Source organism: Pinus tabuliformis, chromosome 3_1 (genome assembly GCF_031772625.1).
Source record: "Pinus tabuliformis cultivar Carrire ecotype Pingquan chromosome 3_1, CPIR1, whole genome shotgun sequence".
Lineage (NCBI taxonomy): Eukaryota > Viridiplantae > Streptophyta > Pinopsida > Pinales > Pinaceae > Pinus > Pinus tabuliformis.
This window is the reverse complement of record NC_142301.1, coordinates 585687019-585706586: the sequence shown is the minus strand read 5'-3', so window position 1 is coordinate 585706586 and position 19568 is coordinate 585687019. Positions and strand designations below refer to the sequence as shown.

Here is a 19568-nt window from a genome sequence, read left to right as displayed (position 1 = left end):
AAGTCCAAAGAAACCTTCCTATCCTCATATGGTCCACAATAGTTAACAATAGTCATGGGACTTGAAAAACCTCTCAAATTCCCTTCCAGTATAATGCCCACATTTGACTGAAATGCATTGAGAGATACGTAAGAAGTATCTCAACCCCAGACTGACCCTCTGCATCCAACACAAATAGAAACCAAACATGACAAATTGTTGAAAAAAAATCCATTGCTTTATCCCGAGACACCATAGATTCCAGAAACATCATCATAGAAGGACAATAAAACTCTACTAATCTCATAAGCGTAGGGAATATGAAGCTTCCCCCAACTCCCCTAATATTCAGAGAGAGCATAATCATTCTTGACCCCCACTTAAGAGCCCTTGAGCTCTAAGGACCCGAGAAGAGGAAGTAACAGAGTAAGTATTCAATGACAAATAGTATCCTTGAGAGGAGACATACATGTCCATAAAATTTTTATTAGTCTTTTTTTCCTCAGAATAATATTAGTATCAGAAAAGACTAGAATGTCCATAAAGGACGTGGCCAAAGAGATGGAAGTGCAAATCAAAAAAAAAATGTTCTAGAAATAAATATTTTTTTATTACTCTTTATAAAACGGTAAGCATACACATCTCAATCATTTAATTATGCATATATTCATGATATGGTTATGCTCACATAATTATAAGATTGAGTTAAATATATCTTCATATTAAGCATGACCAATCCATTATACTTAGATCGAGGATATTAAACATGGAAAATCAATTATTATTACCTTTTCAAATTGTTATAACATGTAAAAGGCTTGTTCTACGGCCTGGAGTATGCCGTAAAACTGCTTCTGTTTGGCTAAGAGCTCGTCTTCCTCGGACGTAAGGAAACAGGTTAACGGCCCAAGACCCAGAGGCATCTGGCAGGAGTGAAAGCCTGCTCCCTTACGGACCACCAGCGGGTTATTACAGGTGGCGTGGTTTTCCTTGATAACGGTGATGAGTCAAATAGACATTCGCGGATAGCAGCCAGAGATGGTTGTCCTCACTGTTGGTTTGACACCTGAGTTTGATAGGTTTTGCCACCTTCGGAAAAAAAAAAAAGAAAAAAAAGAAAAAGAAAGCTTGTTCTCTTAGGAAAAAAAACACATTATAATTATTATATTTTTAACCTCATATTTTTATTATATTTTGAACCTGGTTATAACGTGTATGCCCTCATATTTTTATTATATTTTGAACCTGGTTATAACGTGTATGAGAGTTCTTTTGTTAAGAAAACAAAACACATTATAGTTATTATATTTTAAAATTTTCAAAACTTTATAGCACCTTTCTTATAATAGAAATTTTGAGTTGGTATTTTCAAATATATATTTTTCTTTTAATGAACAAGGTGGCATGAAGTTCAGCAATTATGGAGAGATTGACAAAATTTTATATAAAAATGTCTAAACATCCCCTACAATATGTTATATCAATTATGACATTGCATGATATGGTCACCACAATTGTTATGGTAACATATTGTTTTATTAATTAACCCATCGGGCAGGATCGGCCAGAAGGGCCTAAGATGAACGCCAGCCAACTACCACGTATATTTATGAGATATAGTCTATACTCGGCATATTTATTCATATTATTTTGGGATTTGGATGCTTCTGTGAAGGCCTACAATACTTTTAAAGAGAAATGATTATAACTAAAAACATTTAATTAGGCCCAATGGAATTGTTTATTTGTTAAAGAGAAATGATTAAAATTAAAAATATTTAATTATGTTGAACGCATGGTTTATATTGGAATTGAGTGTGAGGAATTTAATAAAAATTTTAAGGATAGAAATTTATTTTAAAATTTAGGAATATAAATTATAAAATATTTGTTTATTTGTTAAAGAGAAATGATTAAAATTAAAAATATTTAATTATGTTGAACGCATGGTTTATATTGGAATTGAGTGTGAGGAATTTAATAAAAATTTTAAGGATAGAAATTTATTTTAAAATTTAGGAATATAAATTATAAAATATTTGGAGATATTTTTGTAAAAATATTTAAATTTCTATTATTTTTTATATATAGTGTCTATAAAATTTAATTTATTATTAAGCTAAAATAATTTTATACTATAAATTTGAGAGATTACCTTTTAAAAATTTCCAAAAAAACTTCCAAATTTTAAATTATAAATAATCAAGATTGGATAATTTGGAAATCTTCTTTATTTAATACAGGATCCAACTGATATATCCCATTAATATTAATATTATAAAAAGTATAGAAAATATGTGAATAGTTTTCCATTGGTCCCATCTTTAATTTATTAAAAAAATATTCCTAAAACGTGGGGTAATAATTTTAATGAGAAGCCCAAGCTGATTTACTCTTTCATGTATCCAGCCAACCAGCTATGCAGTGGAGAGGAATGAATTATAGAGTTGTCTAATGAGTTGAAGGAATTGTTTAGACTGTCAAAAGTGGTTGGAATTCGGGTAAAAAATTTCAAAAAAAATCTTGTAAAGGCAATGTTTGAATAGTGTTTTTGATGGTGGAAATGGAGTGAGCGCTATCAAAAATGTCTATGACACCTAAAATTTTGAAGTTTAACAACTATAATTTAGATTTACAAAAATCTTTGCGAGATTTTCTCTAAATATAACCAGAATTTCTAAAACTTTCTGAGCAACTCTTCTGCTTCCTTGAACTACGCGATGAATGACAAGCGACTAAAATGATAAGCGACTGACATGTGAGCGGAATAGCCATCGCCCTTATCTTCGCAACCAACTAAAATGATAAGCGACTCCTATTTCCGACCCTATAACAATATTAATGCTATCTGACATGTGACCGGAATAGCCATCGCCCTCTGAGTGACAGCAAGTGGAAAGAGAGGGCAAACGTGGAAAGGGCACTCCATAACTATTCCCCTCGGATGTCAAATAGCATTAATATTGCTATAAGATAGGAAATAAGAGTCGCCAAAATGATAAGCTCGACCCTATATTGCTGAGATGTGATAGGATACCTCTCTTTTTGTGCTTTCATACGTCTTGCTTTTAATTATTTGCAGATTGAAGATCATTCACTCTTTTTTTAGTGGAGGAGAGCATGCAGACATGTAGCAAATTCTGATAGGTCACTTGGATGATCTGCTCAAAGCTTTGAGTGCAGTTATTTCAGCATTTAATGAAAAGGAACCATCTGCAATATGGAGAACGACACGAAGCAGTTGAATAAAGAGTTCTGACATCCCATATTTATGAACAAGAGGGTGTAGATTTCGGGGAAGGGGAGTCGGACATGGAAGCCCAATGGTCGTTAAAGTTACTAATGGCTGCAACTGAAATCTTTCTGAAATGTTGTCCAAACACAGATTTGTTGATTTTCCTCTAAGTCCATGCATATTGTGCACACTTTTTGTCTCGGATATCTCTATACTGTTGCTTTTTGGTCAGAGGTCAGTACGACATGATAGTAATGGACCTTCAATTTAATTAGTTGTGATCCTCATTATATTGATAGTTGCTCTCGAAAGAATCGGTTCAAAGCTATTTTTGTTTCTTTATTTTACTCAAATCGCAGGGATTTTATATAATTTTCACTTTTCAAAGAACTTCGGGATATCATTTTTGGTCTCGGAATATTGATTTGATATACTGTGAAATACAATCTGTTTGAATTGTATGTGAATTGTTTACGACCATGCATACAAATTCGTTAGAGGTTGAAATTGGTTTTCCTAGAGTGATTTGTATATGATAGACAATTTATTTATTTTTGAGACAATTTACTTGAGAAGTATTAAATATAATGGACTATATATGTATTTCAAGTATAAATTATTTTATATTTATTTTAATTCTATAAATTATTTTATATTTATTTTAATTCTAGATTTGTTAAGTATTACAAAAGGATGAAATTTATTGAGGTGTATTTTTTTTAATAATGAAAAAAGATTTGATACTTATTTGTTGTTGTTAAATAAGGAGTTAAAGTGTATCTAACATGTAATTAGCCTATTGGAGGCAATTCAATTGCAATGATCCTGTTTAAACCCAAAAAAACATAAAAATAAGTAAATAAATTTGTAATAAAAGAATAACAAATTTGAATATGACCAGCTTTACAAAAAGGCAAATTAATATGACAAGCTTTACCTTAAAAAAAACGGTAGATTTAATTAAAAATGATTAAAAATAATATTTTTAATAATTCTACTATAATATTATTTTTCTATAACAATATTTCATATTTATAATTAATAATTTTTTCCATATTTTTTTTTTTGTGTAAATTTGACTACTGCTATTATATTATACAAAAATTGTTACAAAAGAGTACATCCGCCATGCTAAGATGGCCGCCACTGAACATTTGAGCGCGCTATGACTGAACATAAACCTGAAAACTGTGGAGCTAAGGAGCTGTCCACTGACTCTAGACCCGGACACATGACAAACTAGTTACACGCAGATAACAAACTAGTTACACGCAGATTGCTTTCTGTCCCTGCCAAAACGACACGGAACTTCCCAACGATCCAAAGACAAGACACGTAACAGACATTGAGCTATGCTACCCGCTCCCATTACAGACTCAAAGCTACCATTCATACCCGTCCCAAGACACTTGACCGACATTACATACGATGATAAGTATCGTGCAAAACCATGAAGCCGCCATTCTGGAACTGAAAGCGCAGCCAAGCAGAGGACTTACTCATCCATGGAGGTGGACGGTTGTTCCTCCACCACTCGGCAGGCGTAGGGATCAGAGGCGCTCGAATCCGTGTGGGGAGGTTCATTGCGTGCAGGCTCGCTTGTTCCAGCCGTTGCTCCCGCAGCCGCACCCGAGGCCTCCGCAGCCGGGGGTAGAAGGTCCTGATTTGCCAGAGAAAGGCAATCCTGTTGAAGTTGAGTGTCCTTTGATTCATTGAGATGACCTGAGAAGGGTGAGCTATTCAGATTAACTCCTTGGTTGGCCAGGCGATCTGCTACCTTGTTGGCGGATCTCTTAACATGTTGGAAGATAATGCTATTGGGGCTCCTGAGCCTGTCCTCCAGTGCTTCAAGTCTGCTGAGCAATCTCCAACTGGAAGCTACTTTGGCAGCAGGTGATCCTGCCTGAATTCGAATGGCTGCGTTGATGAGGATCAATGAGTCGCCTTCAGCTACCAGCGGATAGTATCCTTGTTGATCGGCTATACATATGCCTTTCCATAGGCCTTCCAGTTCTGCAACATTATTGGTGTCATTGCCTATGGAGCCAAAGATAATGTGCTGAATGATACCTTTATCGTTTCGAATGACACTTCCGTGTCCAGCTGGTCCTGGATTTCCTTTTGCTGCACCGTCGAAATTAAGTTTGAAGACTGATGATACTGGGGGTGTCCAATGAACAGGGGAGCCAATCTTGGGAGGGGATGAAGAGGGGGCAGAAGGTGGGCAAGCAATGTGGAGATCCCATAATTTCCAGACCTGTAGCTCTTGTGGAGAAGAGGGCCAGTCTGTTTCTTGCCATGTTCTTATCGCCAAAGTTTCTTGGATACTTTGTTTGAATAGTAGCCAAAGGATGTCAGGAGGGCGCTTTTTATTGTTGAATACTCTGTTATTCCGTTCCTTCCATAGGGACCAATAGAGGAATCCTGGGATGAGAGCCCACAAAGAGTTTAACAACGGACTTTTATACGGCGATTTGTGCCAGGTTCTCAGTAGGTTTGCGATATCTCCCTGACGGTGTACTCTTCGTTGATTGCATCGTTCTATTTGATTCCAGAGATGGGCTGCGAGGGGGCATGTCTCCATGAGGTGCAGTATGGTTTCCGACTGGAGAGCGCAATTTGGACATATTGATGGCCCAATGAATCCTCTTCTCTGCAAGTTGTCCCAAGTAAGGATGCGTTTTTTGCTCAACAACCATAGGAAGGTTGAAACTTTGGGCCAAAGTTTGGGCTGCCATATATTATTCCATAGCGGATCTCTGTTGTTTTGACTTGGAGCATATCGCAGTATATAAGCCTCTTTCGTGGTGAAGGTTCCCTTTGTTGTGTTCCCCCATCTCAGCTTATCCTGCTTATTTGACTGCTTGATTTTCCTATGGTTTAATTCTTCCTCAATATCTGCGTGGGTCTCTTCTTGCCATCCCGGTTGCCATGAGCAAGCTGGCTTCCATTGTTGGTAATCGTTGTTTGCCTGTTGTTGCCAGAATTGGGAGATGCGAACCAAACTGTGGCTTTGCATGTAAGTCTGCCAAAGTGGTTTGTGGAAAATCGTGGCAAGCTTTGGAAGTTGTTGCCACGAATCTTCCCAGAAACGCGCTGAGTTACCGGAATGAACTTCCCAGAAACTGTACTCCTGTGTGAATGCACTGTGTAGCTTAGCCGCATTCCAGATCATGGAGCCAGAGATGCTTGGACTTATTCTGATGAGATCCTCCCATTGACTGCCAGCTGCATACTTGGATTGCCAGAGTTTTACCCATGGAATTAGAGGTTTGACCAGCCAGTTCCACCAAACTTTCGCGCCCATGGTATGATTACTTTGCATTGGATCCCGCAGGCCTAATCCTCCTTTTGATTTAAGTTGGCATACTTCTGACCATTTAACAAGGGCCCATTTCCTGTTGAGACCTGTGGATCCCCATAGAAAGTTCTGCTGAAGATTTCGAATGGCTTTGAGTACCCACTTGGGAGCAGCTAATATGGAAAAGAGGTAAAGAGGCATAGCCTGGAGCACGGACTTGATCATTACAAGTCGACTGGCTGTGTTTAGCGATCGGTATGTCCAGGATGAGAGTCTGGCTTCCAGCTTGTCCAGGAGCGTGCGCCAGGATGCATGCTTGAGAGCAGAGACCATAAGAGGAGCACCCAAGTATTTGGACGGGAGCACTGCAATGGTGAAGCCAAGGATGCGCGCTATATTCCTTTGAATGGAGATAGGGGTATTGAAAAAGAAGAGCTGAGATTTAGAAGCATTGATGGAGGTCCCTGAGGCTTCAGAGAACAGCTCGAGCAAGGCTTTGAAGGATTTAGCTTCAGAAGAAGAAGGATGGCCAAAGAGCATGGTATCGTCGACAAATTGTTGATGAGATAAGGGGGAGAGGCCATGAAGCGTTATGCCTCTGATTGCTTGAGAGGAGATAGTATGGTGTATAAGGTGGCTGAGCCCTTCCGCCATCAGAACGAAAATGAAAGGCGAGAGGGGGTCCCTTTGCCGGATGCCTCGTGAGGAGCGGAAAGGCAAAGATGGGGAGCCATTGAGAAGAACCGAGAAACAGGGAGATGAGATAAGGCTCATGATCCATCTAGTCCATGTTGCATTAAAGCCAAAGGCTAGCAGCATCTTCTGAATATACTCCCAACTAAGCTTGTCAAAGGCTTTAGATAGATCAAGCTTCATAATCATACCAGGTTTCTTTAGGATTTTTAGGGAGTGGAGCACCTCATTAGAAAGGATGATGCCATCCATGATTTGGCGACCTTCGACATAACCCGTTTGTTCCGGAAGGACAAGAAGCGGCAGGAGGGGTTTGAGCCGATTGGCCACTACCTTGGAGATGAGTTTATAAATAACATTACAGAGGGCTATGGGCCTGAATTTGTCAGGTGTATTGGCTTCTTCCCCCTTGGGAACCAGAGCAATGAACGTGGAGTTGAGAGAGGGGAGGAGCCAGTGCATGGAGCGAGATTCTTCCACTAGTTCCCAGACCTCTGCGTGTATTAGTTCCCAGAAATCATGAAAAAAATTTGCAATAAAGCCATCAGGTCCAGGAGCCTTACCATCTTTTAACTGCGCCATTGCTTCCTCTACCTCTTGCTTTGTGACTGGTTGCAGCAAATTTTTGTTGTGTTCTTCTGTGATGAGCTTGGGGATGTGCCTAGTGACCTCTTGTATTGCTGCTATTCTGCTTCTGGTTTGTTCCTTGAGTGCTTCCTGAAAGTAGTCCCTTAGCTCTTTTTCCATATCTTCATGCGTTTCTAATTTCTCCCCTTGGTTATTGTTGATGAAGGTAATGTTATTGTGCATTCGCCGTTGAATGGTAGATCGATGAAAGAATTTTGTATTTTTCTCACCTTCTTTTAACCATTTTATTCTGGATTTTTGGCGCCAAAGGATTTCCTCTTGAGATCTCCGAGCTTCTAACGCTGTCCATGTGGCTTGCTCCTTGTCTGCCAATTCCTCTGTTCTGCCTTCTAGGATGATTGTTTGTTGTATTGTGCTCATTTCCTATTCCAGTTTTTGCCTGGATTCCGTGATGTTCCCGAATTGAGTTTTATTCCACACCTTCAATACTTGCTTGAGATGTCGGAGTTTCTGTTGAAATATGAACATCTTTGCGCCTTCTGGAGGAGAGAATGATTTCCATGCCTCTTGGACCACCTCTTTGAATTTGGGATGATTGGCCCAAAAGGCTTCATATTTAAATGGTCGATTGCTGTGTTTACCAGGTCTCGTCCATTGCAGCATGATTGGCCAATGGTCCGATCCCCCCTGAGGTAGGATGGAAGCGTTAAAGTCTCCGCCCAGGTGGATAGCGTTGTCTGAGATGAGAAAGCAGTCAAGTCGCGAGGCAATATTGTGTACTCCCCTGCGCTTGTTCGTCCATGTGAAGGTGCCATTGGAAGTTTGTATGTCTATAAGCTGATTACTTCGGATGAAGTCTTTGAAACCGGCGCTGTCATCTTCTAGCTTCATGCGCCCGCCTTTTTTTTCTCCCAGATGAGTGATAAGATTGAAGTCGCCTCCACTTATCCACAATGGGAATTGTCTGGTTGAGTTTAGATCTGTTAATGCTTCCAGCACATCTAGCTTGTGGTGCATATCTTGCGGGAAGTATGTATTGGTGAGGAGTCCATGAATGTCCATTCCAATAAGATGAAAATTAGCTTGAATGAAATGGTGGGTTGCATGAAAGTCTTGTAGCTTCAGGATCTGCGGATTCCATGCAATGGAGAGCCCGCCCGACGCCCCTACTGCGTCCACGGAAACTGATCTACTTCCGCTCCAGGCTTTGCGAAGGATCTTTTCAAGCGCTGTACTAATACTTTTTGTTTCTTGAAGGAATACCACTGCTGGTTTTTCCAACTGTATCATATTCTTCAACATTCTGTGTTTCGAAGGACTGTTGAGCCCACGCATGTTCCAGGAGATAAGCTTCATGGGGAACTTTGGGGGTGGGGCTTGTAAAACGTGGTCAACTTCGGAAATCTCCCAGATTCCATAAGTATTTCTCCTAGAATGATGGTTCTTTGCAAATCGGTTTTGCGTCCCCTTTTCTTGGTTTCTTTTTGGATTTTCTTGCCGTCCCATGGACTGCCTGCTTGTACTCCAAGACATTTGCTGTGCTGAGCTTTGGCAAGGACTCCTGCAAGTCTGTCTATTTCCCATGGGGGGATTGAATTATATTCTTTTTGCTTGCAGGCCTCTTCAAGTTTAAGTATATCCAGACCATCTATACTTACCGTTTCTTGATCTTCCTCCATAATAATGGGGATGTTCTGAGGGTCTTCTGTAGCCTCCTCATGCAAACTGAGGGCTAGTGCGGCATCAAGATCCATGGATGAGGAGTGTATATCAGCTTCTATGGTTGGCATTTTGGCATTCGAGTCAAGAGGAGCATTGGCCATTATAGAGGAGGAAGGATCCGAGGGGTTTTTTAGATCCTTGGATGATGATGGCTGCAGAGGCGAGGCAGGGGATACATTTGGCTGTGAGACTGAGGGATCTTGAGGAGCGAGGGCTTGAAATCTGTTTTGGGAGGTTAGCTTTTTGGGGCTTGAGGGAGTAGCAGCCTGTTTTTTAGTATGTCTACGTCGAGAAGGCACTTTAATGAAACCCTCAGAGTCTTTGCTGGGTTCATTAACAGAAGATTTGAGCTGGGAGGTCAGAGGGCAGTCTCGGAACAGATGACCATGTTCATGACATTTACGACAGCGGAATGGAATATGTTCATAATTAAGAGGTTGAGTCCATTCATAGTCATCGTGAAAAAGACTTACCGAGTCTGCAAGGGTCTTCTTGAGATGCATTTGGACGTAGAGCCTGGCATATGAGGTGAATCTTCTGTTCTTGGTTTCCTCAGCAACTTTTATAAAGGTGCCAATGCGATCTCCGATGTCCTTCTGCGTTTCTTCTCTCCAGTACTCCGTGGGGAGACCATACATGCGAATCCACACTGGAGCGTGACTTAGATCTTCTGTGTCTGGATTGAACCTCGGTTTCCAATCTCGCAGGAAGAGACCTGCAGAGTTGAAGAAGTAAGGGCCTCCTTCAAATACTCTTATTTTGTCCTCCAAGCAGGTGAATATAGCAGTGAAGAAGCCTTTAGGGCCTAGTAGCAGCGATACATGCCCTTTGGGTTTCCATTTGGAGGCGATCCATCCATATAAAGCTTTTTCTGTTGGCCAGAACCCGAGAAATTTTCCAATGAGTGCATGATCTTGCATGTATTGGATTTCACCATTGATTCTATGGCTGGGAAGCTCAACTTTGATTCGTTCTGTTGCCTTGGGGATGCAAGTGGCCGATGTTGCCTTTCGCTGTGACGCTCTTGGAGTATTTGTCTCTTCCCCTTCCGTGTCTGGGTGTTGTACTGAAATGTCAGGCTGTTCGGAACTTTGGCCTTGTTCTGGAAATGAACCAGGTGGAGGCGAGGAGAACACGGGTGCGCCGCCATTCCGTTGCTGTTCATTTGAAGGAGGGGGGGCTTGAGATCCCGCCCCTCCCTTCCGAGAGGACATGACGCGATGTCCTATATATTCCAGAACCGTTACTGCAAGCTATTCTGAGTATGATGACGTTCTGAGAAGGTCTGATGGCGCAGGGGCGCAGGACTGCGCATTGGCAGTAGGGTGCAGAGCTCAGAGCTCAGAAACTCAATGCACATATACATTTAATTTTTTTTTTTTTTTTTTTTTTCCATCTTTTACTTCTCACACATAATTAATAATAAAAAATGGTTAATATTTTGATTTTATGACAATATCATAAATAATTAATAATAAAATATATTTAGTTTTGATATTATGATAATATTATTAATAGAGGATATATATACCTTTGGTATTTCTATGAGTGAGTTACAATGTATTATTAATTAATTAATAAAACAATAACAATAATAATATTAGTTAATGGATTATTATTAATCAATAATATATTTTGGTAATTTTTTGTTTAAACTTAGGGTTCGTAAAGTTTCATTATGTTTATGTTTATTTTTGTTTTTTATTAGATTTAGTCAATTTTAATTATAGTATAAAATTTCAATTTATAATAATTTTTTTAATTGTAATTATAAAATTGACGAGCATATGTAATGGAAAATGGAATTTTTGATATATATAACTATATTTACCAATACGATTATGTTATTGGTAAGTAAATATCAATTGAAAAAAAAAGTTTAGTCAAATATTCATTGAGTGAGTCCGTTGCTAGAGTTTATTAAGTGAAATTAGTGGCCACGACAAGTAGAAATGTGACTTAGGTGTGGATAGTCCTCGCCATTTGATAGTAGGTATAGATGTGTATTAGCATGCTGATGTAGTTTCGTGGTAATATGTTTGAGAGTAAGCAGTCACAATTTATTGAAAATTTGAAAGGTAGAAATTATATAGTATTGTGATGTTTCTTATAAGATTTGTGATAATATGTTTGAGAGTAAAGAATGGTTTATTGTTGAAATTTTAAAAGTAAAGAATGGTATTGTGATATTATTTATTATTATGTGTGTTGCTTTAAAATGTTAATAATGGTTAGATTGTTTGATTATAAATTTGTATAATGAATTATTTTATTGGAATTACATATTCAGAGTTTTAAATTATATGATTAATTAGGGATATAGATTTATATATTTTTTATATACATAGTATATTCAAAGGAGTTAGATTTATTGGTGAAATGTGCCGAGTTTATTATTGGTAGGTAAGGTTCAATTCTTATGAGGGGTATTTTTGAAACCATGTGTTCATCTTGATGTAGTGCTTGAATGTATAGTTATATCAAAAGAGATTAATGATCCTATACACATGCACACTAAAGTGACTTTAACACTACCATGATATAGCTATGTAGCATCATTTTTCTCATTGCCGCAACCAATTTTATTATCTTCAAATTTTCAGTGAGGGTACATTATGATTCTACAATGTGAATTTTGCATTGAATTTGTGTCTACTTTGCATCACATCCATGATACTTATAGTCATTAAAAAAATATTTTTTGTCTTATGTCATAGTTACACCAATTAGTGTTGTAGTTTCTTTTTTTGCTTCGTTTTTACATTGTTAGAATTTGTCATACATCATAGGAATTGTGTTTGTGTCATGTCACGTTAAATTAGTGTATAACATGTGTAGTATCCTACTAACATCATATTAATGTTGTGACAATATATTTGATAAAAAAATAGCAAATAATGAAATTGTTGTTGAAATTGCACACAATTCTGACATCATTCTTCCAAGGAGTCCCAATTGATCATTGAAAATAGTGTAGTCTACAAAATGTAATGAGGGGAACCATGGAAGTCATTAGGAAAGAATACATACTCCCAATAGCCCATCTCTTCTCTTTAATGTTCAAGCTAATACACTGATTGAATAAAAAACGACCACTATTTAAGCTACTACTAAGTGCATAGTGTTGTGATATATCACCTATCCCATATTAGTGCTCAAGAATTAAGTACCCTAAGGATTTAGGTTTTATCAAAGCATAATTTTGATCCTTCAGTATCACTACTCTTCCATTTCCTATCTATATTAACCCAAAAGTATTTTAATCTTTCACTACCATATTGGCTAGATTTATCCTTTTTTGTTTCCAACAACTAATGAAGAAAAAAAATCATCATTCATTCTATTTATAAGTACTTAGTGTTGTGATATACCACATAGACTAAATTTAGACTAATTATTTCTTCTTTATCAAATTATTTTCTTTTTGTGGGATTGATATATTTTTCATACCCTCAAATCACAACCTTTTAGTTCCACAAGTATTACATAAAACACATTTTTTATCCCTCAATATTTCTATTCTTCCACTTATTAGATGGCCTAATTTATTTGTAGTGTAATATTCCACTTCTTTCCTCATTGGATTTAGCATTTGCTTTTATCTAACCATGGGAAAGGGGGTGGGAATATTGAGTGATATTTCAAAGGAATATATTTTCTTTCGCATTCTTTGAAATATTCTTTGGGAGATGCAATACATTGCTTTTCTATCCCTCTCTCAAAGGTGGAAATACCTTTGGAAATTACTCTTCCCTTTGGATTTCTCCCTGCATTTATTTCACTTTTTTCTCTCAAGAAGATAAATAGAGAATAAATACAATAAACTACATAGTTTATTTCATTATGTTCCACTTTAATGTTTTAATCTTTCCCTAGATATGTTTTCAACTAAGTAGTCATATTAAAGAATGATTTCTATGTTTATTAGGATTTAGATTCTTTTTATAGCTTCAAAAATATTAAAAAATATACTTTGGTAGGTATAAATTATTAAAGTGACCGTAAAAATGAAGACATGCATGGAAATAGTCCAACAAATTAGATTTTAGAAGGCTAAGAAATTAGATTTTACCTCCCATGTTTAGAGTCTAAAAAATTAGATTTTACAAGGCTACTGACTCAATTTCATGGTTTCAAATACCTTATAACACCTTCTAACTTGGTATGTATTCTTTAATCATATACTTAATTACATGAATGATTACATAATTGAATAGATAGTTGCAAAATTACCTCTTCTTAAACATTGAAAATCATTGATTATAGAGCATTGATCAATTATGAAAATCTTAATAGTTAATCTCAACTATGTAAAAAAAAATAATTTTTATAGAGACAAAATTGAGGTTGTGGCCAAGTCATCAACACCATTATCATCATCCCCTCTCTATTTTAATTATTTATATCATCCTCCTTCTCACCACCATCATCCTTGTTATCACCACCACCACCACCTTCCTGCTTTTTCCTCATTCTTTATTGCTTGCATCCTTCTTACTCCCCTCCTAATTATTTCCATATGTGTTATGTGGTTTTATCTCCATATGCTTCTTGGATGATTTGCAAATATGAATCTAGTAAACCATTGGGATAAAAGCATTTAAATTTAAGCATTACATAGAAGCCCAAGATTATGTAGCCAAATACATTTTTCCTTTTACAAACAATTGTAACTAGCCATAACTACATTGAATTTTTGTTGTAAATGCATAGAGGAGGCATGGATAATGATGTCACTATCCTTTTTTATTTTGACATCAAATGAACTAAAGTATTCCATTAGATTAACCAAATTATTTTCATTGTAGAAATTAATGGTACTTCTTGGCATATGGTATATTGTGCTTCATGTGGCAGGTTGAGAAGCTCCTTAATTGGTTCACTCCCATTATGTTATTATTGCTATTGAATGCGGCAATTGGAAGCAATGTTATTGCTTCTAGAATTTTTTGAAATCACAACATCATCAAGGACCTCGAAAGAAACTCCTATGTATTATACATACTAATATCGGTCAACCTTCTTATCTTGAACATCACATTTGGATTCATCATTGACCTTACTATCATCATACCTTTTTGTTACAGACTTAAAACTCATGCTATTGAGTCTTTGAGGAACCATTTAAAATATATGCCGAGACGCTACACTCTTTCCCTTTGTCAAATATCAGATTTGATCTTGTCCATACCCTTTCTTAAAGACAATATGTGATCAATCCTTGTTTTCACTCTTTACATCATGAGAACGTAGTTATTTTCACTGTTGACTGCATGTGACCATCTTATCAACCTTCAAGGTTGATAATCCCAAGGAGAATGTGAATATGATGGGATAGACATCTCGTATGCATCACCATGAACTAGCCTTCAATATCAAGCATTATCTAGGTCACTAAATCTTTCAAAATCATCCATTCATCCCATTATAGCCTCTCCCTCATCTATATAAGGTATGAAAAAGGATAAAGGAGACAACTCTTGTGTAGGTAAATGTTGATAAAAATTGTATTTCCTTTAGCATTTGTGCATACTACTGATACATCTTTGTGAGGGTCAAGGAAGGATGTGGCTAAGGAAGAAGAGACAACCAACAACCATGTCAAGGAAACTTGGTTAAATTTTTTTATAGATGTTTATTTTGATTAATTCAATGCACCTATATTGTTTCCCCCTACCCATTTCATGTTTTCATATACATTATTCTTCAACAATTGATTAGATACAATTTATTAATTAAACATATTTTATAATTAACAATATACTATCTGAAAAGTTTTGGGAAGGTTGTTTTCCTACTTGTGTGTAAGAAAAAAGTTGCATTAATTAGAGTTGGAATATTGGAAGATGTGCTTGTCAAGTCATGGAAGGATAAACATCTGAGAAAAGGTGCATGTGTTGGCCCAGAGGTCACACTGAGAAGGGGGGAGTGAATTAGTGTGAGATCATTTTTAACGTTTCACAACTTTTCATAACCATACAAACATATAGAAGTGAACCATAAGAATTATATCATCAACTATAATAATTCATCATCATATGAATAACATATCAAGAATCCATCACATCCCAAAGAGACACAAGATTTTTATGTTGAAACCCATACAGGAAAAAACCACAAATCTTTTTCTTCTTTATCCTCAATTATTTACATATATTTGTAGGCTACAACCTCTTTGATGGAACTACCCACAAGAAATCTCAATTTCCACTTGCAGAAGGCTACAATCTAATTGAGGTACCAATCTTGAACTATGCAAGAAACCACTCACTATAGACTACATCATGATTAAGGTTCCAACCTCTCTGATGAGCGCGGTCTAACTTGCTCTAGGCTTTAACATGGTTGAGGCTCCAACCTCTGTGATGAGTGTGATCCAACCTACTCTATGCTCTAACCTAATTGAGGATCCAACCTCTATGAAGAGCAAGTTCCAACCTACTCTATGCTTTAACCTTAGTGGAGGCACCGACTTCCTTCTTCATCACCCTGTGGACCTCTGTTTCAAATCATTATCAAGTTGGATCCAATATCATTAGATACCACTAAATCATAAGTACTATCACAATCCACGTCCTGTAATATCTATTGTCATCATCACAACCTATACCATCATCTCAATCTGCAGATATTGTCATACCTATCACTGCCACTGCAACCTACAAATATTGTTTCTTCCATAATGACAACCACCACAACCTATTAATATTATAACTTCCACAAATAATGTCAATAAAACATGGAAACACTACTTCCCATTCTCTTCTCGAACAAATTTATCAATCTGGTGACTCAAACTCCTTTTAGAAACATGTTTTCACCATGTATAAAAAACCATTAAACCTTGTTCATAGACTCTCAAAAACATACTCAATATATTTTGGCCACAAAATAAGTGTCATAAGAACATCACACATCTCGTTACATCCATCTCTAATCCTTGATCATCCAGGTCCTTTGAGAATCAAATTTGGACTAATTTTGAGTCTAAAAACTCAAAACGACCATATACAACTAGATAATAATTTAAATATTCTACTAAAGGGATATTTATAGGTGCCCTCCAATATGTTATCAGATTCCAACAAAAAATATTGGTGATCTACTAAAACTTAAACCAAAAGCAACACACACACACACACACACACATATATATATAACAAAAACTTTTACGACCTAACAAACCATGCAAATCAAACTTCGTACCAAGGACATATTACTGAAGTTTCTTACCGATTCTGTTGATCAATTTTGCTTGTTATATCATCCTCTCTCATTTTTTTGTAACATTGTTGTTTAAATGTAGATTTAGGATGTGGAAATCCATGGTGGGCAGTCATTGTCATGACTGAGGTTTCAAACCTATGCAACCAATGACATATCAAACCAACGTGATCATTATCCCAACCAAATGGATCATTAATCAAAAAGAATTTCCCAATGTGCTCCTTAGGTTTTCATGAATGTGATTCTCTTGGGCTCTTGTGACCGTGTGACCATTATTGTCTCGAGCTCTCGTGGTTCTGCCACCACTGTGCTTTGTGACTCAAGCTCCCATGGCTACGCAACCACTATGACTCTTGGGCTCCTTGTTTCTCTGCGAGCATTGTGCTCTAAGACTATGTGATCACTATGACTTTGGCTCTCATGGTTATGCGACCAATATGACTTTCAAGCTCTTATGTTTATGCGACCAGTATCACTCTCAGGCTCTTGTGGCTATGTGACCATTGTGACTCTTAGGATATTCATGTCTCTACGACCAATGTGCTTTGTGATTATCAATAAAATGAATTAATACCCTTCACGACTATGCTCAAGATCAATCATTCTTTCACTCTTTTCGAAGATCGCAACCATGGCATCATGGTGGCTTGTTGGCAAGCCATGGTGGTTCTCATCTCTATAAGAACCAAAAACCATATATTTCAAATTGCAATGATAATTTAGGCTTCTATGTGAACCAAAAAACAAGTAAGTGTAAATACATGTCAAAATAATGATAAAAATACAAAAACAAATGAACCAATCCAAATCTCAAAACTCCACAATCACAGATTTGCTAGAAAAATATATATTACAGAGCAATGGTACACATAAAATCTTGCAGTAACACAAAAACATAAAATGCATAAAATAAGAGAGACACAGATATACATGGTTCACCCAGTTTAGGCGACATCCATGGAGAAATATCCAGTCCTTTTATATTATCTGGCAAAATGAAGAGATACAGCCTACAACAGATCCACTCTAATTTACTCTTCACTTTCACATAGTCCCCTCTCTCTTTCTCGCACAGAGTACACATATACATAGTTGCAATGCAATTCCCTCATATAAACTGAGGGTTACCTTATAGGGAGAAAAATTCTAAATTAACATAGCTTCTACTGTCATATCATTCGCCTAATGAACGACCCAGAGTGACTATGAAATTACAATATTTTACAATGAAAGTTTACATTTATTTTTAGGTTCGAGGTCGCTGCCCCCAAGCCCCCACCAGGGGGGGCTCATAAAATCGTCATTGCCCCTCCCTTGATCCCCCCTGATAGCGATTAAATGGGTGGCATTTCCACCCCATTAGGAACTGGGGCCCAACACAACGATACCTTTGAATAAAGAAGATAGCTAGGATCCACACCAAAAAACATTCACGAAACATATCCGTGTATCTTCATTTTTTATTAATGATCATTTGGAGTTTCAAACTCTTGTATATATAGATGGTCACATGAACCCATGGCTCATGAGAGCTAACCAAGCGTGGACAAATTCCTTGTGATTAAAATATTAAAACTCATGCCATCTGGTGATTCCAAAAGACCATGACCATGCATGTTTTTTAATAATCCATGTGGTGGTTCCATAAGACCATGATTGTGCATGCTTTTTGATAAGGCATGCAACAATTCCATAATACCATGAATATGCATACTTTTAAAAAAATTTGATTACTTAGATTTTGCCCCATATTTGTGTCCTTTGTTATTGTTTTTTTTCAAGAATCCATAACTTTTTGTCCATGGGGTATTTTTCAAAGTATAATATACAACTGGAAAGGTATCAATGATGCCTATCCAATGATCTTGTCCATAGTCTCATTAGGGAATCATAGAAATATAAGAAAACTCAAATGACCTTTAACTTCGCTTGTAGGAGACCCATCTCTCATAAGGATTCATAAAGGGTGTTATTGCTTCCTTAGGTACTCCTTAGACATATAGATGGTAACTTTACTTCCTTAGGTACCCCTTTTACATCAATGATGGTTGTTGTCATCAGTGACAACACAATGTGCAAGGATATCTTCATTTTTTATTGATGGAAACACCATTACACGTTGCTAGTCATTTTATGTCAAAACCACAACAAAAATTTGATACTTGCATTCTTCTCCTTTGTATCAATACATCTACAAAATCTCCCCCTTTGATATCAATGGAAAAGGGTCACAAATGTCCATGAAAGCTACCATGTTGATAATTACGCATAAGCATCTATCCATAACCTATTCTAGGATGATCCTATGGACCTGACTAAATCATGCTTCTTTCCTATTGCTATGATGTGATTTTGACAAAATCTCCCCCCAAGACCATCCTACCACTGTTACTCTTAACTATGCATGTACTTACCCTTAGACCATGCTTCTACTATTGCTTATAATTGTTCCTATACTCCCCCTAAGACAATGCTTCCCTCTTTTTGTATACTTGATCCAAGTATTCATTTGTGATGATGTGCTTTCTGGTGGTCTTGATCTAAGTTTTCATGCCTGATATTCAAATTATTCTCTTAATACCATGGTTCCTTCATCCATAATACCTGTCATCATTTCATTTTCTAATTTCTCTTGAATTATCCCATAAACATAATGTTTCTGATGGATGTGATGAAGTCTCCCCCTCTTTGACTACAAAATTGCTTCCTTCTTTCTTTCTCTCCTTGAATTTGCTTGCTCCATGATTGTCAATATTTATATGAATGTTTGCATCATAATATTTATTTGTCAATATTCCTTCTTAATTGATGATGTAATATTTC

At 36.8% G+C, this 19568-nt stretch overlaps 2 protein-coding genes across 2 annotated transcripts; both read right to left on the bottom strand.

Annotated features, from left to right (window-relative positions):
* Nucleotides 1-4709: 4709 nt before the first annotated feature.
* LOC149188366 (uncharacterized) lies at nt 4710-8216 on the bottom strand. Its single transcript, XM_089409935.1, has one exon. It carries the CDS (start codon nt 8214-8216, stop codon nt 4710-4712), a length of 3507 nt encoding a protein of 1168 aa, XP_089266061.1.
* A 3-nt stretch (nt 8217-8219) lies between these two features.
* On the bottom strand, nt 8220-9131 carry LOC149188365 (uncharacterized). The gene has a single exon (XM_089409934.1). It carries the CDS (start codon nt 9129-9131, stop codon nt 8220-8222), a length of 912 nt encoding a protein of 303 aa, XP_089266060.1.
* Nucleotides 9132-19568: the final 10437 nt, after the last annotated feature.